At 45.8% G+C, this 22,749-nt stretch overlaps 1 protein-coding gene across 2 annotated transcripts; it reads left to right on the forward strand.

Annotated features, from left to right (window-relative positions):
- Positions 1 to 2,541: 2,541 nt before the first annotated feature.
- gpr173 (G protein-coupled receptor 173) lies at positions 2,542 to 21,951 on the forward strand. 2 transcript variants are annotated; one of them, XM_035380716.1, is made up of 3 exons: positions 2,542 to 3,235; positions 3,592 to 3,682; positions 18,002 to 21,951. In XM_035380716.1, the coding sequence occupies exon 3, from the start codon at positions 18,226 to 18,228 to the stop codon at positions 19,387 to 19,389; it is 1,164 nt and encodes a 387-aa protein (XP_035236607.1). In that variant the 5' UTR covers positions 2,542 to 3,235; positions 3,592 to 3,682; positions 18,002 to 18,225; the 3' UTR covers positions 19,390 to 21,951. The 2 variants fall into 2 exon arrangements, with proteins under 2 accessions (XP_035236607.1, XP_035236608.1); XM_035380717.1 differs by having other exon boundaries at positions 3,618 to 3,682.
- The last annotated feature ends 798 nt before the right edge of the window (positions 21,952 to 22,749 follow it).

Genomic DNA, 22,749 nt, shown 5'->3' on the forward strand with positions numbered 1-22,749 from the left:
GCCCATGGGCCTGAAGGGACACGACAGAACGCTCCCATAGTGGCTACAGAGTATGGGCACCACCTCCACTCGCCCCCCCACCCCCACCACCACCCAACCCCCCAACCACCAAACACATGTCCAGTCTCCTTTCTATTTACATAATATCTCAAATTTAGCTTCATTTAAAAGAGACACATTTTTCTGGTCCAACACTGACACTGTCCAGTGTGTATGTTTTTAATGACGAGATAACAACTTGAGGAGGATGTTGCATGTTAAAGGCGGGGCAATGAGAAAACTCTGACTGTAGACAGATACAGCTAGCCTCATCCTAGCTACCCTGGCTAAAAACACTACATCGCCGACACCGTACACGCTAGCCTGACTTAACCCCTTCCTGCGTGAAGAGGCAACATCCTTAAAACTAAATCTGTGGACTGGCCAGGTCACAAGATATCACATTCATGGACAAGATTCATTAGGAAACGTTGCCATTGGAGCAAACCAGCAACTTCTAATAATCAGCTGCTACAGTAAATTTAATGAGACAATAGCCCCATCCTGTGGTAGTGCTTCATACCTACAAATTTCTCAACTTTCTGAGCATGAAGTTCTGAGATCATCTTTCATTTCCTGCTAAGTTGATTGGTGTCCTACTGAGTACATGTTTAATTCAAAGTCCTAAAAATAAGTACCTGATATTATTAAATATTCACAAAAGGATATCAGATTTATATTTTGCAAATTCAATCAGTCATTCCTTATTATATTATGTCAGTATTATCATGGCAAAATGTTTTACCTTAATAGAATACTTTTTGCTTTTCTTTCTTTTTTTTACAACAGCTTTGTTATTTACAGACAAAATCCAAATCATGCCAACCTATGACACCTGTCAGCTGACATAGTGACATAATGATTGCATAACAGACTATCATATTTCCATATAAACAGCAGAAAAATGAAAAAAAAGGCCCAAATAATTTGCTTTTTAGAAATGGGTTGAGGTCCTAACCCAAAGTGCCCCGTCAAGAGTTCTGCAGTTGTTCTGTTTAAATGAACAACAGTAGTCAAATTCAAAAGCTGGCAGGGCACAATGACATTTATGGTATGATTACAATTATTATTTATCACAGAAACTACATTTGATGTTTTTTCTCTTGACTGTGCTGACATGCTCGCGCTTTTGCGCGTTCCTGTGCAGAGCTGTAGCATGACCGTTTCGCCCCCCGACCACGTGCGCGGATATTCAGGTGCAGCCATCTGTTCAACGGCCTCCAGCGGTTCGGGCAGCTGTTACCGCAGGCATGAGGCCACCCGGCGAAGTGTCACATCAAGCCGAGACAAAACGTCTTTTTCCCGGGAATGCAGAGAGAGACTAAACGCTCCCGGACCGCGCCTGGCGGGAGAGGCAAATTACAGCTTACTTACAGCAGAAAACATCACGTAGAGGTGCCAAGGTCTAATTATTTGGCACACATGTGCTAAGCAGTAGTGAGAAACCAGAAGCAGGTTATAATAATAACAACAATAATAATAATAGTAATAATAGCAATAATATTAACAACAACAACAACAATGATGATAATAATAATAATAGTACTGACTTTTGTTAAATATACCATAACTCCTAAACCACTGCATACAATATTCATGGTTAAAATCACATGCAAAACAACATAATTAAATGTGGGCGACGGCATTCCCTCAAGACAATATTATCGCAGAGAAATGTGCCTGTTTGCAGCCTACCTCGTCGGGGGGCGAAAGCTACAGCCAAGTGATTCCTTGAACTGGCACTTTATGGCTTTAACGTGCTTCTTATGAGGGATGCAAGCAGATAAGCCGTATTTCAGCACCGGGCTAATTACGCTTCTCACTCCGTTGGCTAAAGTTGAGACAGGCATCTATGAAAGCCTGTCAACAGCGGCGGAGGCCAGTAGTCTACCTTCTCGTTTTAAGGTGCAGTGTGGCAATCGACCACTAGGAAACGCTGCCCGCGGTTTAGTCGGGTTTATTCAAAATCCTATACGAAAAGAATGTTTTGCTATTTATCCCACCCTGGAAAAGTGCCACACAGTATTAGAATAAGTGTCTTGAATCCAGCAGTACTCGCCGATTTAATATGCTAATGAACGTATAGTTTCTTGCGACTCATTTTAAGCCTGCTACTCTGCTTTAATTTATCATGTTCGGGATTGAAGAGCCCGTATATTCCCTCGTAGGACTACTTAAAAAACAGCTTTTAAGCATCATCTCCCCAATGTGTAAACCGTTTCCAGTACTTCATTCCGTTCTTATCAAATCATGCTGCAAAGGCTGAGTGTTTTTATTTCATTTATTCGTGTGTTCATTATCCTATCACAAGTAATCGAACTTTAGACTTCAGGGAAGTGTAGCAGTACACATAGGTCCTTTAAAGCCTCACAGAAATGCAAGGTAGCCTGATGTGTTTTGTTGTGGGTTGATTTTAATGAAACCAAAGTCGGCGTTTTTTTTTTCCTACCCAGGACTCGACACGCACATACTTATATTATCCCCTCACGAAAAATCCCGAGTCGTGCCTTTCCGTTTCCGAACTACGCCGAGGACAACCGATGTTCAACGCAGAGACGAGAGCCGCTGTTTCCAATACACCATCGCAAACAGCCATTACGTTTTGGCCACTTATTTTTCGTTTTTCATTATTTATTCAAAACAATCGCGCAGGAATCGGAGCGCTTTGCCACATGCCGCAACGGATGGACCAGATTCCAGTCCTTTTTCTGAGACACAATCAGGCGGAGGCAATTTAAATATATAGGGCGCCCACAGGCTGTGTACATATCCTTACACAGGATGACTGCACTGTATGCATTAGGATTGCAAATACAGCCGGATTCGCTCCAAGATGTAGACTAGCCTGATATTCTAAAAGACAACGACTTATTTTTCAAGACGAATGGTGTGGAAGAATGGAAAATGCTTAGAAGATTTAAGCGAAAATCTACCAAGAACAACAGGCTCTGGCGATCCTGGTGCTAATGCGCTTTCTGTTATGATTTTACCTGTATTTTACAGATACGGATGGGTTTGAATGTACCTATGTTGTTAACATTCAGGCTGAAGGAGAAGCCCAATAATATACGTATATAGATAACATTCTTTCTTATTTTGGGAAAAAAAAGAATTTATAAGTGATCTTAAATTAGTCGCGTTTTATTTATTTATTTAATTCCACCACTGTCGGATGGGAATCAAACGCTGAACCTCGGTGAGCTTTATGGAAAATCCGAAGACATGACATGCACACGAAAAAAAAGGAAACGGTATTTTTTGTTTTTTAAAACCTGTGTTTATTTAATAAGTAATTCGACGAAGAGGTTTACAGCCGATACGGTTTAAGAAAACAGGCGACAGATAATAAACATTTCCCCCTCTGGATTTGGTTCATTCTACAGCCTTGCTTTTTCCCTTGTTATTTTTTAAATTAATTAATTTATTTTGTTTTTTATTGCTATTATTCAGCGTCAGGATACGTCCTATGTTATACTTGTAAATTCCAATATGTTGTGCTGATACCGATGATTCATTAAGAAGAGTTATTCTTTTTTTTTTTTTGATCTTGAGATATTTTTTTTATTAACTGCAACAAGGCTCTGAACCGGCCTGGATCCGGAATCGCAGCCTTTGTCTCGACGACAAGTGCAAAAACCCGCAGGTATTGTGTTATTTAACATTTTTCATTCTGATTCTTAATTTGCATGGATCTATTCATCTGAAACCGAGTTATGTCCTTGTTTTTATCTTACAACTGTAGAGACGATTACACTCTGGGGTTTAATGTGGAAAAAGGATATATATATATATGTATATATATTTAGAGTATTCCTGTAACGGCAACCGCATACCAAAGCTGAACTATATATGTAGGCCTGTATGTGGCCAACTTCACAATTTTACGTACACATACACACACATCTCTTTGAAAATTCGTTATTGACAATATTTGGAAATGTACAGTCGGGGGCAGGAGACCTAAATGCAAGCGGCATTGTGCAGCTCCATGTAGATTTGCGTTGTTCCATTTTGAGAAGGTTCGTATTTTTTTTTTTTACATCGCTGTACCTGTTAGTGATTGTGGACCTTGCGTATAATGCACACGATGGTAGAGGATTCGGGGGTCAGAGCAGTGGTTTAGCGGAGAGGGTGAGTTTCGTGTGTTTTGTATATGAAGGCATTCACAGTAATGCGCCCACAGGTCGCCGCACAGTCCACTCGCGAGACCATTTATTTGTGAAGGCGAAATCCGAGACTTTACAAGCCAATAATTTTTTATCTTCTTTCGCTCACTCTCGAAAGCGGACGTAAATTAAGACATTCAAAGACAAATTCATTTAATCTTGTTAGTTGTAATTATTCGAACGATTCAGTGCGAGAGAGTGAGCAGGAATTATTCAGAATCTTTTGGTTGGTGAATTGCTCGCCGCCCCCTCCCACGGAATCCACGGCAGCGGGCCTCGCCTGCTGTTGCTACCCAGTTCTTAACAATGGGCCAGCCCTCCACCTCCAGTCGTCCCCCTCCGCCCCGCGCACACGCTCGTGTTTTAAAGCGATCCAGTTCAGAAGACACGCTTTCCGGCCTACTTGTCAGAATGTGCCGTCAGGCTGTGGTAAATTTCAGTCAAGGCTGCAGTAAATGTCATGCAGTGTGTGGGTGTTATGAATGCATCTGGTAGTCAAATTATAGTACTCACGTACCAACACAGCTCCATTCACGTAATCATATAGGCACCAACCCACACACATACAGGTACACGTACAAACATACCTATACAGGCACTCACATATAGCCCTCACACATACGTACACAGGTATCTACATATATCCACTCCCACACATACAGTAGCCTACATACACCCCCCCCCCCCCCAAACACACACACACACACACACACACATATGGATATGTAGATATCTGTGTATGTTTATGTGTCAGCATGTATACATGTGACCAAAAGTATCTGGACACCGCTTGGTCTGGGGCTGTTTTTCATGGTTTGGGCTAGGGCCCCTTAGTACCAGTGAAGGCAAATCTTAATGCTACAGCATTCAATCACATTCTAGACAATTCTGTGCATCCCCAACAGTTTGGGAAAATCCCTTTCCTGTTTCAGCATGACAATGCCCCCTGGCACTCAGCGAGGTCCCTATAGAAATGGTTTTGTCAAGAATGGTGTGAAAGAACTTGACTGGCCTGCACAGAGCCCTGACCTCAACCCCATTCAACACCTATGGGTTCAAATGGAAAGCCAACTTGCCAGACATAATCACCCAATCAGTGCCCAACCTCACTAATGCTCTTCTGGCTGAATGGAAGCACATCCCGGCAGCAATGCTCCAACATCTAGAACAAAGCCTTCCCAAAAGAGTGGAGGTTGTTATAGCATCAAAGGATGGATATCCATATTCTAGTGCCCATAATTTTAGATGAGATGTTGGATGTCAGGTGTCCACATACTTTTGGCCATGTAGTGTATGTATACACGTACATACGGACACATAAACATACACACATATCCACTCTCCTTTCCCTCATTCCCATACATATGTATCAACTACACAACTACAGTTGGGAACTGTACTACTACAGTTCACTACTACTTGTTGAAGTACGGAATCCAACATGCAAACATAAACCATTAAACTATAGTTCCCCAATACCCAACATGAATATATAAACCATTAAATTACAGTTCCTAGCATGCAAGTAGATGCAAACCTGTGGAATCTGGTAAATCATGTTCTGTGGATGCTTTGTTTGTGTCAGCCTGCCAATGCTAGTAGCTGATGCTAGTATCTGAAGGTAGTTCCATTGTGAGCGATTATAAATATTCATGCGTCTTTTTAATTGCTACTTACATTTTATGTAAAACATTAAAAATGCAAAAGCAAATTTAGACTTGCATACAAGACTACACAATTCAGATGTGGCAGTAACAGCTGCAATGAGCAGAGTTTGGTTCTCTTTCGTCAAACAACTCTATCCCAGCGCATGGATGTTTTCCTTATAAATTTGTGTTATATTAACAACACCAATTTCCTTTGGAATAGAGCCACAAAAACTCTAGTATGACTGATAATCAGAGGGTGCAACTCCACCATAAATGACATCCACCTTGTCATTAGCCTGGAAATTTCTTGAAACGTGATCGGAGGAGCTGGTCCGGACGTCTGAGAGACGCCATGGTGCACCTGGTGTGCTGCAGGGCTCCGCCCCCTCTCCACCTGCTAGGACCACCCCTGTTACCCCGTGATTGGCTGAGTTGTGGCAGCTATTTGCGAAGCAATCATTAACCTGTCTGCCAATTGGCCCTGAGGGGGATGAAGGCGGTAGGGGGTGGGGCTATTACTGTATGTATGTAGGTGGAGTCAAATGGGCGGGGCATGTGAAGGATTCAGCCTTACTTCACCTGCACTCTTATAGTATACAGCAACACCAGCTAGTGCCCTGTCTCCATCCACCTCACAGTTTTAAACGATGTGAACTGGGCTCAAGAGTGAGAGCACAGAGAGGAGGGATGGGTTACAGTTAAGGGGAGGGGAGATTCGGTTCGATTAGGCGTCATAGACACATGGGTGGAGTCAGCAAGAGGGGAAAAAAATCCCAAATCTGTCATTGTTCTGCAGTGGTGATTCTAGAAAATTGGCTACCATTGATGCAATATCAGCTTGTGATTGCATAAGCTGAAATGTATGGTAAATAACCCTTGTTTTACATTGAATATCTTAGTTACATTAGTACTGAGCTAGCTAAGCAGTTTGAATAAATATTGCACATATTAACACCAATTGTTAGGTTGTTTTGGCTCCTGTCTCACCACATAGACTGAAGACAGTTTCACAGTGATTTATGCAATAGCATAGCTGTAGTTTTGAAGCAAATTGAGTAGAAACTAGAAAACGCCAACATTATAATTGAAAAAGCTAGCCTAACATTTAATACCTAAATCTTAACATACAAACTATTAAATATTGCTTCTACGTTAACTATGTTAACTATGACTAGCAAAGTACTAAAATACATAATATAGAGATAATGATATAGAAAAAAGAGACTAGAACGCAACGAAGAAAGACTGAAAACAATGATTAGCTAAGCTAATCAAAAGAGAAAACGGTCACTGTCCAGGTTGTCAGCTCAACCACAGGCGGTTTGAAATGAGCTTAGCTAATTAGTGCAGTTTGAATAGCTCTTCTTTTGCACAAAATGCAATAGCAAGGCTTAATTAGATTTTAATTGTTTTTTTTTTTTACTACTGGACTTAAGTGATTTACCAAATGCAGATGAGGTACTTGGCTTTAGAACTCCAAAAAGGTGATTTAGTGTTTAGTCACCTTTAAGAGCGTGCTGTTTAAAAATGGCACGTGTGGTTTGCAGACTGGTGTAGTAGTGCAGCCTGGGCGACAGTAGGAAGAGAAGGTGTAGAAGGTTGGGGGGATCTGGACTGTGGCGGCCATGGGAGAGTGAGGTTTGGGGTCTAACATAGGAGAGTGTCGGATGGGGGCAGTTGAAAGTGAGGGCAGGGACAGCCACACACCAAATCTCTGGACATGCATCACTCTCTCAGTGAGCTTAATTCAATACTTTATCTGACGGGGCAGTGCACATTAATAAGATTTCTGTCATTGTGCCAGAGTTAGCCAGGGAGGCTAATTTTCATCTTTAGTCCCTGGGCTACATGTTTTGTCAGTGGGTGGAAATCAGAGCACCTGGAGGAAACCCACATGAACACAGGGAGAACATGTAAACCCCACACAGAGAGGATCCGGGTGGGCTAGGACTCGAGCTCAGAACCACCTTCTTGCCGTGAGGCAACAGAGCTAACCTCACTGCCCCTGAATGAATGAATGAATGAATGAATGAATGAACAGTGTTCCCATTCTGCTATTTTAAAGAAAGATTTCAGTTGTGCACTGAGGACCAGAACATGATTTAGGAAAAGCCTGTTTTGCCTTTAAAATGCAAACCTGGTTTTAATGGGGGGGGCCCCCTTTGAGCTTGGAGTCACAGTGAGGAACAGATGGATATTTCAGATATCGTACAGGAAGAATTGACAGCTCCAGGTCACCCATGTTATGTTGTACTTTTCTCCTAGTTATTCTTTTTTTTTAAATTCACTGTAGCAACCTCACGGTTTCTGTTTCTGGTACTATGGATGAGAACATTTTAGACTATTTGAATCTAGCTTTAATTAAATCTTGTTATGTTGTACTTTTCTCCTAGTTATTCATTTTTTTTGATTCACTGTAGCAACCTCACGGTTTCTGTTTCTGGTACTATGGACGAGAACATTTTAGACTATTTGAATCTAGCTTTAATTAAATCTGTCCTTTTGCTCAAGCAGTTTCAGCTGTGCACCTTGCAGTAAATCAGGGCTGCCGTTTATCCCTGGAAGTGCGTATTGCCTCACATCCCTTGCTCAGATTCTGTTGTTGAGTTGCAGGTCAGATGTGCTTGAGCGACACCTCCTGGCCGGAGGACCACAGTTTCGGTCATCTCAAAATGCCTGCCACCAAGGCTTGCAGTGTTGCTCATGTTTACTGATGGCCTGCCCATGTACGTGACCAGCAGGTGGATACAGGTGGACTGCCCTCCTGATTGTGCAGGGTTCTGTCCTCATGACCGGCTGCCATGGCAACCTCTCCTCACCTGTAGATGCTCCATTTACGCACCTGCACACTGCTCTCTAACCCGACTTTTCAGGGGAAATCAGGTCATAGAGAGGATAATCTAACAGTGTTTACAGTCCTCTGAAATCAAACTAAACTCCTCTAAACCACTGTTGAACCACGATAACAACAATCTATTTCCATAAGCCCCTCTTAAATCAATTAGCATAAAACACAAGGTTTAGTTTAGCTGTGTTACAGGCTGTGCTGTGTCACAGACCATAATCCATAACCGTACATCCTAAAAACAATGATTTAGAGCAAAGAACACCTGCTTAGAAATTACACACACTACAGGTACACCTTTACTGTGCAAGTACAAAATTGCATTTTAAAAGTTGCAGAAGTTGTTAAACAATTATTTGGTGCAAAAATAAGCTCCTGCTGAAAAACATATTTTGCTTGATCGTGTGATGCAGTGGGATGCTAGGTCGTGCCAAAAAAGAAACTGCTTGGCAACAAAAGCACTTTTATTTTCACCAGGGCATGATCCTCAGCCCCCAGACCAGGCTGTTCCACCCTGGAGTTGTATGCAAAAATCACTGGCACACACTGACCCCTTACGGCGTGACATCACAAACGTGTGATTAGAATGTTCTTAACTGAACATTCTAATGCTGATGCGACAGTCACTACTGGTAATTGAAAGCAATTGAGTTCTAGAACACTGACTTAAAATTTTGAATGAAACATTCCAAAAAAACATCTACTCTTCAAAGCGTTAATGAAATAAATGCCCAGATAAGATCGGGGGGTTCCAGAATGCTCCGTGCTGGTATGCGGGAAGGGGTGACGATCTGGGGAGGTTTCGTGGGGATCACCCCATACAGAGGGTTATACGTCTACGGTAAAGTGAGGTCATTTCTTTTTAGCAGAGAGGAGTCTATTATATGTGTCACGGTGTGAAATATTTAGCACATCATGTGTGGGCTTGGAAACATGGGTGTTATGAATGATATAATTTTTTTTTAATGTCACGCTTAGACTGTGAACTCAGGATTGTATAGTGAGTACTACTAATGTGAACATGCTTCAATGGCTTTGTCTGCTGTGTTTAAGGCTTTTCCACAGTAGCTCAAATGTGCCAGTATTAGGCGGCAGAAACCCCGATTATTCTCATTTCGACCTCACCAGCTCCATTGCTAAAATTTCGGGGTCAGGTAGTCAAAATACCAACGGTCCTGCAATGCTGCTTTCCGACCACTGGGGTGCGCTAGCCAGAGGGAGCGCAGAGGGCAGGAGTTGCTGTAATGGTATTCACTCTTTAGTAAGTTCGCAGTCATAATGATACATCCAGGACCTTGTGAGGAAAATGTGCGCAATGTGCGATCAAGTGTGAATATGCAAACGCTTGATAAATGCGGCCCAAAGTTGTGACCCAGAATGCCATTAAACAGAGCAGCAATATTTACAATTTCGGTAAGCCCCTCATGCTGTGAGGCACATTTTTATTCTTTTATGCCTATATACATTTCTATTCTATTTTTCCTATATAAATGCTGCTATAAAATGTTGCTATCTGTGTGACAAAGCCCAGAAACCTGCACGATCCATTTCTCTTGAATGTTCGCGCGTTTACCTGTTAGGAATAGGAGCCCCGACAGGCCAAAAAACAAGATGGCAGAAATGTGAGTGCAAGAACTGAAAGAAGTAAGAAGTCCGTCCTTACGTCTGTCCTCCGGGGTAAATTTATGAGAAACCGATCGCAAAGCCTTACCCTTAATGCAGTGACTATTTGTTGAACAGTTCAAAGTAACTGCAAGGCCTCTTCTCCATGAAAACTGGCCCAGCTGTGTAATTAATTCATTTGGGCCTCTTGTGCGGCTGGATTAAGATGCTTTAGCAATTATTGGTTCTCAGGTGTAAGGATTATGAAGTGTTAAGATTTGTGTTTTCCCAGGAGGGAAGTGGCAATACAGGCTTAGTTAGAAATGTCTGAACATAGGGGCTGTCTGGATAGTGTAGAGGTATATAAGCTATAAGCACTCGCCTACCACCGCAGAGACCCGGGTTCAATCCCCGGTACTTCCGGTACGTTTCTACAAACACACAATTGGCAGTGTTCGCGGGTGGGAAGCCCGATCATTGCATTAGCGACTCCTACTGGTTGGGGGCGCCCGTTCAGCAGGGAGGGGATCTGGGGGAGATAGCGTGAACCTCCGCGTGCGTTACGCTCTCCCAGTGAAACTCCTCGCTGTCGGGTGAAAAGAAGCGGCTGGCGACTCCATACATGTCGGAGGCTGGCATGTGGTAGTCTACACTCTCCCCAGACCGACAGAGGATAGCGCAGCGACCAGGACCACGGTACGCACAGGGAATTGGTATAAAGACTAAAATGGGAGAAATGTCTGAACGTCGCTGTGAAGCTCAGGGCCCATGTGAACGGAATTATTGCCGTCGCTGAAACACCCAGAATTCACGGCGGCGCTTCTTTGATCAGGAGTCAGAATCATCTCGTTCATTTTCGGAATTGTCATCAGCAAGTCATAACACAGAACGTGGCGATCATAACAGAACGTTCTGTGTTGCCTGGCAACTGTAGTCACACTCGGGGGGGCCTGTGGGGGGGCCTGTGGGGTGCAGAAACTCGTGACATTGACTCATGGGCGCGCAGTGGAATTATGGGAGTTTCTCCCGGCCCGTGTGGGGGAGGCTGGGTCACTTCCTCCGTACTCTCTGTGAATGCATTATGAAGGAGGTTATCACCTGACCCGGTCATTCACACCTCCAGCCACGCTCCTGTACGTGTGATGAATCACAGGAAAGCAGGGACAGAGGGAAAAGGGGCCATTGCTTATTAATGTGAAAATTTGACAAGTCATCACTTATTAATGGGAAAATATGACGATTCGTTGATTATTAAGGGGAAATTATGATGAGTCATCGATTATTAAAGGGAAATCGTTCTCCTTGGTTCACCGGTGCACGCTACACACACCATGCCCAATCACAGTGAAGGGCTGTGTTTCTAATGTGACCCACGCCCACACTCATTGTGCAACAGGAGCGTGTTAGAACAGGTCAACAGAGCATGAATCAAACACATCATTACGTGACCTCCTGTTGATTCCCTGGAGCTTGGCAAGGTGTACGGCCCATTGATTTGAAAACTTGTAACATCCGCTAGTTTCATGTTTAATGTCAGAGTTTGGCTCAGAGCATTGAGACGTGGATTACATGTCGTATCATATTTTTGCCCTTACTACCATGATGACTTATCATTATCATTAAAGGGGCGACATATCTCAGGAGGTAAGACCGATTGTCTGGCAGTCGGACGGTTGCCGGTTCAAACCCCGCCCTGGGCATGTCGAAGTGTCCTTGAGCAAGACACCTAACCCCTAACCCCTAACTGCTCTGGCGAATGAGAGGCATCAATTGTAAAGCGCTTTGGATAAAAGCGCTATATAAATGCAGTCCATTTACCATTATTACAGTGGGAACCAAAAGTCTGAGCACACCACCAAGTTCTGGTGGTTTTCATTATTTATCAAGGAAGAATGCAATTACGATACTCCATTACACGACGCGTTTCTGAAACGCTCGTATGAAATGGGAAGCTGTGTGAACATCTGGTTTGTTCACCGTAAGGTAAGCGATTCTGCATTCCCTGTCTCACCCTTTGTTCCATTGAAATGCTAACGGAGGTGTGTTCCTAAAGCTCAACAGGTAGATGTCTGGGCTCTTAACAACTAAAACCATGTATTAATTTAATGAATCTGCCGTTCTAGCAGTTAATGTTGCTAGAGCTAGTGCTCTTATGTTATAGATACCTACATGCTTTTTAAACTGATATTATTAAAAAAATATATTCTTCAAGAAGTATACACAGAGTATGATACTGTATTAGTTCTTGATAAATAATGAAAACAATCAGTTTTTGTTGAGTGTCCTCAGACTTTTGGTCCTCACTGGTTTAATATACAGTGGAGACTTACTGTACATTTAACAGTTGGATCCAGGTGTATTTTCTGTTGTAATTACCCATTGGGGCACCTCTGTTTCATCTGCAGATGTGTGCATCTTTCCCCCCGTCTGCGCAGTCCCTTGCTGTTCTCTGTCACAGCTGTGAGGACTGCACAGTCCCTCGCTGTTCTCTGTCACAGCTGTGCGGACTGCGCAGTCCCTTGCTGTTCTCTGTCACAGCTGTGCGGACTGCGCAGTCCCTCGCTGTTCTCTGTCACAGCTGTGCGGACTGCGCAGTCCCTCGCTGTTCTCTGTCACAGCTGTGCGGACTGCGCAGTCCCTCGCTGTTCTCTGTCACAGCTGTGCGGACTGCGCAGTCCCTTGCTGTTCTCTGTCACAGCTGTGCGGACTGCGCAGTCCCTCGCTGTTCTCTGTCACAGCTGCACGGACTGTGCAGTCCCTCGCTGTTCTCTGTCACAGCTGTGCGGACTGCGCAGTCCCTCACTGTTCTTTCCCACTTCGCATCCCAGGCCCCAGAGAGAGGAGTATTCAGTGGAACTGTCCAGTCACTGTAGCGCAGCTAGCCTGTGCATCAGAACACAGCTGGCCAATCACAGCGCATCAGAACACAGCTGGCCAATCACAGCACAAATCACAGTGTTCCAGAAGTCTCTGATTTGTGGACACACACAGCCTAAAACGGCTGTGTCACACACACTACACTCTTATGTGCAGGTGCAAGTCTCTTTTATTTGTGATTACATCACAAACGTGTCCTCTGCATTCTAGCTTGCTAACTCGCAAACAGCTGCACGCTCAGCGTCCAGCACCCAGACAGAAGATCTTTGTAGCTTAGCAACAGACTGCTGTAATATCAATGACAGACATACATTAGCGTTCCAGCTAACATCTAATATCAACAACAAGTCTGGCAGCCAGCCCTGCTATGGGGCTGCCATACCCTTACAAAAGGGTACTGAACCTCTCTCACACACGCACACACACTCACAGACGTGCACACAAACACACATGCTCACACATGCACACTCACACACACACCAGCATGCATACACACACACACTCACACACACGCATATACACACATGCACACTCACACACACGTACACAGACACACATACACAGGCACACATATATGCACACACACACGTACACACAGATGTCCACACAGACACGCCTACACGTGCACACACACACACCCACATACATACAAACACGCACACTGACACAGGCACCCACACACGCATACAGACACACATGCACATATATGCGCACACACACACGCACATACACCCACATACACGTACACACATGTCCACACAGACACACACGCCTACATGCATATGCGTGCACACACACACATGCATCCACATACGCACATACACACACACACACACACACACTCAAACACACACTCACACACACTCATATATGCACACACACCGACACAGGCACCCACACTCACACACTAAAAAAAGGGATGGAAGGTGTTGTAGCCTAGCAACAGGCGAGGTAATTACCGGGACAGAGAGGAGCTGGCATGGCATGTAGCGTGTGGAGAAAACAGCTGATCTGATTGGACCAAACAGGGGAAAGGCTTGCTTCACTGTGTCACAGCCAGGCTTCTGGGGCCTGGCTGCTTTTCACTGAGCATGATTTACCGATCTGTGATTAACTGCATTTGTGAGGGCGATACAAATAAATATATATCAATTACATTACCGGTGGCATGGCGGAATCTGCAGTGTATTCTGGGTAGTGTCGAATATTCTCTGTACCTTAATTTGTTTCCTGGTCTCACGACACATCTTAAATGTGTGCACCAACCATTTTGGGAAACACTGAATTATAATGGTTGTTCAAATATATGCATTGAATCTCCCCCATTCCTGGCAACATTGCCACAGCCCACAATATATGTATTAATAAAAAAAATGTAGAACACAAACAGGCAGTGCAGTAAACATTACAGCTTGGTAGGGATGCAGTATTTGTATAACATTTATCCATCTGACAACATGACAAGAGCTGGATATACTAGTGAAGTATTGTCACCAGTAGTAAAGTGCTAATGTAATCTGTGTGGAAGCATATTTGATGTAAAAATTGGATATACTGTAGAGATGCAACTCCTTAGGACAGAATAGTTCCTATTCAAATGCTGTTTAAATTCTCAGTATAGCAATAAATACCATTCACTTTCTAAGAATAAATTTGTCCTGAGTTAAACCATGAAATATTCACATAGCGCATTGAAGTCATGCAATCATTTATTTCTTTTTTTCAGCGTCTTGAATGAGCTAACTGCCATTTTCGCTTCAAATGCAGTACGTGTTGTCCCTTGCGTAGTCTGCCCAACATCTCACAGCCTCACACAAAACGTTTAATTGAACAAGATCACATGACATAAGTGTCTGTGATCTCAACAAGGCAGCGAAGACAAAAGTTCTTTCTGCCGATGACAAACAGACCGTGTGGATACAATGACAGCCTGAGAATAAAAATGAAAAGCAAGGCCGGTGGGTGTCTGAAAGGTTTAGATTTAGATCTAGATTCTCTCAACTTTCCAGACAGGAGCAAAATCATGCATGGAAACAATTCAAAACGGAAAGCCGAAATTGAGCACATCAAAAATGTGAAAGAATTACCTTTAACACTAAACAGGTTGAACAAAGAGCAGCCAAACATTGTGACTGCTGCCCAATCACACAATAGTGTGAACGAAATGGCTCGTTTACATTTCCAAATTTTATTCGGCTGCAGCGTGTTTTTGCCCACACGTACGGAACGAGCCGGAAATTCAGCGGCGTGAAGTTTCATTCTGAACAATGGCGGTCTCAATAAAAAGGCTCCACGCAGTTTCTGTGTAACTGTAGCTATACCATTGTGTGTCGGAATGATTTAGACAATTCAGATGCAGCATTGCATTGTTGAATGTGTGCTAGAATTCTCATTCCTGAAAAAAAAAGAGTTTCAGTGTTCCACACTATATGTACTGGATTTAATTAAATTTGATGTTAGAAACAAGCACAGCTTTGATCACTGATGTTATGCAAATAAAGAAATCTGCCATTTGGTTAAGATCTGTGAACATTGGAGTTATAAGCCCAATTTCCCTTGTTCATGTTTACATGTAGAAACAAAATAAGCATTAAAAATGCATAATCATTGCCTGTTACTCGCTGTATGATGTTTGCTGTTAGTGTGAGATTGTCAGAAAACTACAGTGTAGCTTTCTGATGTCTGTAGTCACAGAGAATATTTCCGCTGTCTGTAATCACAATGTGTTTCTGCTGTCGGTAGTCATGGTGTTTGTTTCACCTGTCTGTAGTCCTGGTGTGTGTTCCTGCTGTCTGTAGTCACGGTGTGTGTTCCTGCTGTGTGTAATCATGGTGTGTGTTTCTGCTGTCTGTAGTACTGGTGTATGTTCCTGCTGTCTGTAGTCAGGGTGTGTGTTCCTGCTGTCTGTAGTCAGGGTGTGTGTTGCTGCTGTCTGTAGTCACGATGTGTGTTCCTGCTGTCTGTAGTCATGGTGTGCATTTCTGCTGTCTGTAGTCAGGGTGTGTGTTCCTGCTGTCTGTAGTCAGGGTGTGCGTTTCTGCTGTCTGTAGTCAGGGTGTGTGTTTCTGCTGTCTGTAGTCAGGGTGTGTGTTTCTGCTGTCTGTAGTCATGGTGTGTGTTCCTGCTGTCTGTAGTCAGAGTGTGTGTTTCTGCTGTCTGTAGTCCTGGTGTGTGTTTCTGCTGTCTGTAGTCCTGGTGTGCGTTATTGCTGTCTGTAGTCATGGTGTGTGTCTCTGCTGTCTGTAGTCCTGGTGTGTGTTCCTGCTGTCTGTAGTCAGGGTGTGTGTTCCTGCTGTCTGTAGTCATGGTGTGTGTTTCTGCTGTCTGTAGTCTTGGTGTGTGTTATTGCTGTCTGTAGTCATGGTATGTTTCTGCTGTCTGTAGTCTTGGTGTGTGTTATTTCTGTCTGTAGTCACGGTGTGTGTTTCTGCTGTCTGTAGTCACGGTGTGTGTTTCTGCTGTCTGTAGTCTTGGTGTGTGTTTCTGCTGTCTGTAGTCACGGTATGTTTCTGCTGTCTGTAGTCATGGTGTGTGTTTCTGCTGTCTGTAGTCATGGTATGTTTCTGCTGTCTGTAGTCTTGGTGTGTGTTATTGCTGTCTGTAGTCATGGTGTGTGTTTCTGCTGTCTGTAGTCACGGTGTGTGTTCCTGCTGTCTGTAGTCTTGGTGTGTGTTATTGCTGTCTCTAGTCATGGTGTGTGTTTCTGCTGTCTGTAGTCTTGGTGTGTGTTATTGCTGTCTGTAGTCATGGTGTGTGTTTCTGCTGTCTGTAGTCTTGGTGTGTGTTTCTGCTGTCTGTAGTCACGGTATGTTTCTGCTGTCTGTAGTCATAGTGTGTGTTTCTGCTGTCTGTAGTCATGGTATGTTTCTGCTGTCTGTAGTCTTGGTGTGTGTTATTGCTGTCTGTAGTCACGGTGTGTGTTTCTGCTGTCTGTAGTCACGGTGTGTGTTCCTGCTGTCTGTAGTCCTGGTGTGTGTTGCTGCTATCTGTAGTCATGGTGTGTGTTCCTGCTGTCTGTAGTCATGGTATGTTTCTGCTGTCTGTAGTCTTGGTGTGTGTTATTGCTGTCAGTAGTCATGGTGTGTGTTTCTGCTGTCTGTTGTCACAGTGTGTGTTCCTGCTGACTGCAGTCATGGTGTGTGTTTCTGCTGTCTGTAGCCACAGTGTGTGTTCCTGCTGTCTGTAGCCTAGTGTGTGTTGCTGCTGTTTGTAGTCATGGTGTGTGTTCCTGCTGTTTGTAGTCATGGTATGTTTCTGCTCTCTGTAGTCTTGGTGTGTGTTATTGCTGTCAGTAGTCATGGTGTGCATTTCTGCTGTCTGTAGTCAAGGTGTGTGTTGCTGCTGTCTGTAGTCAGGGTGTGTGTTCCTGCTGTCTGTAGTCAGGTTGTGTGTTGCTGCTGTCTGTAGTCACAATGTGTGTTCCTGCTGTCTGTAATCATGGTGTGTGTTCCTGCTGTCTGTAGTCATGGTGTGCATTTCTGCTGTCTGTAGTCAAGGTGTGTGTTGCTGCTGTCTGTAGTCACAGTGCGTGTTCCTGCTGACTGCAGTCATGGTGTGTGTTTCTGCTGTCTGTAGTCACAGTGTGTATTCCTGTTGTCTGTAGCCTAGTGTGTGTTGCTGCTCTCTGTAGTCATGGTATGTTTCTGCTGTCTGTAGTCTTGGTGTGTGTTATTGCTGTCAGTAGTCATGGTGTGTGTTTCTGCTGTCTGTAGTCACAGTGTGTGTTCCTGCTGACTGTAGTCATGGTGTGTGTTCCAGCTGTCTGTAGTCATAGTGATTGTTGCTGCTGTCTGTAGTCACAGTGTGTGTTTCTGTGTTGGCAGGTCCTGAGGCAAAGTGAGGAGGAGGAGGTGGTGAAGAGGACCGGACGGGGTTCGGGAGAGAGGGGCGCGTGTGTGAAAAATGGGGAGATGCAAAATGAGGTCCCCCAGTTCCTGCTGAGTCTAGGGGGAGGAGCAGCCACGAGGACGGAGGAGCGTGCCTCCAGAGGAGGAGGAGGAGGCGGGGCGAGCAGGAGACGGGAGAGAGAGACTACGGAGCGGGAGGGATGGCCAATGGGAATGAGAGCAGCGAGGGGCCAGGCGGGCCGCTGGCGGCGGTGGTCGCCACGGGAGGGATGGTGGTGGGCGGGGACTCAACAGGGGGAGTGTCCACCTACATTAAGCTGGTCCTGCTGGGCCTGATCATCTGCATCAGCCTGGTGGGCAACCTGCTGGTCTCCCTGCTGGTGCTGCGGGACCGCGCCCTACACAAGGCCCCGTACTACTTCCTGCTGGACCTGTGCCTGGCCGACACCATCCGCTCGGCCGTCTGCTTCCCCTTCGTCCTGGTGTCCATCCGCAGCGGCTCGGCCTGGACCTACAGCGTGCTCAGCTGCAAGGTGGTGGCCTTCATGGCCGTGCTCTTCTGCTTCCACGCCGCCTTCATGCTCTTCTGCATCAGCGTCACGCGCTACATGGCCATCGCCCACCACCGCTTCTACTCCAAGCGCATGACCTTCTGGACCTGCGTGGCCGTGGTCTGCATGGTGTGGACGCTGTCCGTCGCCATGGCCTTCCCGCCCGTCTTCGACGTGGGCACCTACAAGTTCATCCGGGAGGAGGACCAGTGCATCTTCGAGCACCGCTACTTCAAGGCCAACGACACGCTGGGCTTCATGCTGATGCTGGCCGTGCTCATCCTGGCCACCCACGTGGTCTACATGAAGCTGCTGCTCTTCGAGTACAAGCACCGCAAGATGAAGCCCGTGCAGATGGTCCCGGCCATCAGCCAGAACTGGACCTTCCACGGGCCCGGCGCCACGGGCCAGGCGGCGGCCAACTGGATCGCAGGCTTCGGCCGGGGGCCCATGCCCCCCACCCTGCTGGGGATCCGGCAGAACTTACACACCCAGAACCGGCGGCTGCTGGGCATGGAGGAGCTGAAGGCGGAGAAGCGCCTGGGCCGGATGTTCTACGTCATCACGCTCTTCTTCCTGCTGCTCTGGTCGCCCTACATCGTGGCCTGCTACTGGCGGGTGTTCGTCAAGGCCTGCACCATCCCGCACCGCTACCTCTCCACCACCGTGTGGATGAGCTTCGCCCAGGCCGGGGTCAACCCCATCATCTGCTTCGTCCTCAACAAGGACCTGAAGAAGGGCCTGATGGCCCGCCTCCCGCCCTGCTGCAGGACTAAACCTCAACGGCCCCGAGAGCCTTACTGTGTCATGTGAGGGGCGGGGCGGGGGCGGGGCTGGGGCGGGGCAAGGCAGGGCGTGTAGAGTTGTGTTGCCTTTCAGCGATCCAGTGTGAGATGCTTTAACGGGGGGTTGTGAGGGGTGGGGTAGGGGTGTAGGATGTCTGTATCCACCTGGCGTCTCGTTCGTTCCCATATTTTCTCCCGGCCGAAGGAGAAGGCCAGGGCTCTGCCTGTGTGCTGTCGAAAGGGAACACAGAATGTTTTCAGAGAGCGCAGTGTTGGATAAACTCTTACTTGAATTGGGCTTAATGTGTAGGTGATCATTCAGAGATGCTAATATGATTAGTCCCTTTTAGGGGTGCCAAATACCATTCTCCCAAACAGGAGGACTAGCCACATGCTGCGATATCCCCTAAATTACTTACCGTATGACATACATTTAATGTTTTATGGAGAAATTCCCTTTGAATCAAGTGTGAAATCAAACAAAGGTTCAAAAATAAACTCCACTCCTACTCAGAGCTTCGCCTTCTCTATGACAACTGAGTGTCAGCTCGAACAGGTTATTATTATTATTATTATTATTATTATTATTAGATGAAGTTGTTCAAATTACACACCAGTTTCTGAGTTACGTCTGAGATTTAAACATTATTTTATTGACACTATAGTCTGGCCTTTATTTTAGCACTGGTTGAGCTGTCTACTGGAGTTGTAGAAAAATGACATCATTACCACCTGCTGCTGAGGAGGAAATCAGTTTTTGTCTGATAAAAGGTGTTATCACAGGGAAAGGAAGATGGTAGTTGTGTTAAAATGGGAAATGGTAAGTGGCAAGCGTGTTTAATGTAAGCGGGGGTCTGTGATGCAGTAACCAGAATTTTATTCTGTTTGATGTTCTATTACTCATCTTTTAGTGTCTCTATTCTAATTAGACAGATGATTAGATAAAGTCAAAAGAAAAAATAAGGCATTTGCTTTACAGAATGGGCCAAACATAAAATGCCATGTTCTACTTCTGGAGTCCAGCAGCAGAAGTCCTTATGCAGATACTGCAGTCTTAACATAAATCCTTTACTGGGGGGGCATTAAGCAAGTGGAGGAAAGAGTGTGTTGAGGAGAGGACAAGAACAGGTAGAGGTGTGCATGAGGTACCAGGTGGCAGTATAGAGCCGGTGGAGGTGTGTGGCAGGTGGAGGTGTACAGCCGGTGGAAGTGTGGAGCAGGTGGAGGTGGGTAGGAGACAGTGGGAGGAGGACAGAGCAGGTGGAGGTGTAGAGCTGCTGGAGGTGTGGAGCAGGTGGAGGTGGGTAGGAGAGAGCGGGTGGAGGTGTAGAGCCGGTGGAGGTGTGGAGCAGGTGGAGGTGGGTAGAATACGGTGGGTGGAGGACAGAGCAGGTGGAGGTGTAGAGCTGCTGGAGGTGTGGAGCAGGTGGATGTGGGTAGGAGAGAGTGGGTGGATGATATAGCAGGTGGAGGTGTAGAGCTGGTGGAGGTGTGGAGCAGGTAGATGTGGGTAGGAGAGAGTGGGTGGAGGTGTAGAGCCGGTGGAGGTGTGAAGCAGGTGGAGGTGCGTAGGAGAGAGTGGGTGGGTGATATAGCAGGTGGAGGTGTAGAGCTGGTGGAGGTGTGGAGCAGGTGGAGGTGCGTAGGAGAGAGTGGGTGGAGGTGCAGAGCAGGTGGAGGTGTAGAGCCGGTGGAGGTGTGGAGCAGGTGGAGGTGGGTAAGAGAGAGTGGGTGGGTGATACAGCAGGTGGAGGTGCAGAGCCGGTGTAGGTGTGGAGCGAGTGGAGGTGTTCCTGGAGTTATGTGCAGTGCTGGAGAAAGTGATAGGATGGAAAATTCTGCAGGTGTTCTTTTTTTTAGGGGAGCAGCTGTATGGTTTTTCTGTGCTTCTGGATGTTTCAGATGATGATTAATTCTGTTTTAAATGTGGGACCTCGGTTTTAAAGTCTTTTTAGAACTTAAATGGATATTCTGAGAAACGCAATGTAAAGCTCACGAGAGAGTAACCAGAATGTTTACATGTCTTAGATGAGTTAAACAGCTGATCTCTGTCCACAGACAGAAGGGAACACGGGAGACGGTTTCGCTTGATCTTATTTTGCACACAAATTGATCAGCTGTCGATCAATCAAATTGTTTTCTTAGTTGGGATTTGAGAGTAACGAGACTTGGAATGAAACGCTGGCCAGATGCATGCTGGGACACCGAGATTGTAATATGTAAGTGAATGTCGCAGAGGGGAGGGGAACAGGACATCTGTCGTGGGACTTTCAGTTTAAACCCCCCCCTTGCCCCGTGAACTTTTCTAAAACAAAAAAAAAAGAGAAAATACTCATAACATCTTCACAAGATATGAGAGGATTGTTGATGATTCTGTGTCATGGCCTTACACCCCTATGGAAGAAGGGGTATGTACACACAACACAGGAGCCCGCTGAGCTGAGGGTCTCCGTGGCGCGGTCGAGCGCCAAGTGAGCACCGGCGAGGTGCCTAACTCTGACACGGCTCTCCTGGCGTGGGAGGCGGAAATCTTCTCTCGACCTTCGAGCGCCGAGAAACTCGGCCGGCGTCAAGAAAAAAAAAACGGCGGGAATCCGTAAAACATTTTTGCCAAAATCGCGACGCGGGAAACGTACAAGTTTGCACGACAAAGAGGCTTAAGACCGCACGGAGCTGTGGTCCAGGGGGATGTGACCCGCGGAACTCTCCGGATCTGCGGCTCTACGAGATGCTTTTTTTCTCTCTCTCTTATTGTGGGTGGGCGGTTGGGGGGTGGGGTGGGTGTAGTTGGATTTGTGAAGTGATGGGGGGGGGAGGGGGGGTAGGGGGCAGTAAGGAACAGATGAGAGAGTTGGGGGGGGGGGCTTGTATAAGAGAGGCTGGGGAGGTGGGAGGTTGGTGTGAGGGTGGGTCTAGCGTGACGGAGGGAGGGGTGGGGGGGGGGGGCAGGGTTTGGTTTTTTATTAACAAAAATGCCTGTTTGAACTCTTCAGGCAGAATATCTTTTGTAAATGAACTGTGACCTCTGTATTATTTCATGTGTATCATACGGAACAGAATTCAAGCTTCAAAGGGGTGGACTAATGATCATCACGTTTTTACCACGCATGTGTGTGTGTGTGTGCAAGAGGAGAGAGAAAGAGCAAGAGAGAGAGGTGTCTGTGTATGTCAGTCTGAGTGTGAGTGACTATTAATTGACTTGAAAAGTGGGTTGGGATGTGGGGGGGGAGGGAGGGGGGGGTGAGCCAGTGGAATTTTGAGGAGTAAATGGCCATAAACCGGACAGGCTTTTATTTTGAAAAATGTAGCTCCTGCTAATTTCATTGAGTGTGAGTCAGAGCTGACACAGAGACTGGTGTTAGCTCTTACATCTGATTGGACTAGACCC

Source organism: Anguilla anguilla, chromosome 11 (genome assembly GCF_013347855.1).
Source record: "Anguilla anguilla isolate fAngAng1 chromosome 11, fAngAng1.pri, whole genome shotgun sequence".
Classification (NCBI taxonomy): domain Eukaryota; kingdom Metazoa; phylum Chordata; class Actinopteri; order Anguilliformes; family Anguillidae; genus Anguilla; species Anguilla anguilla.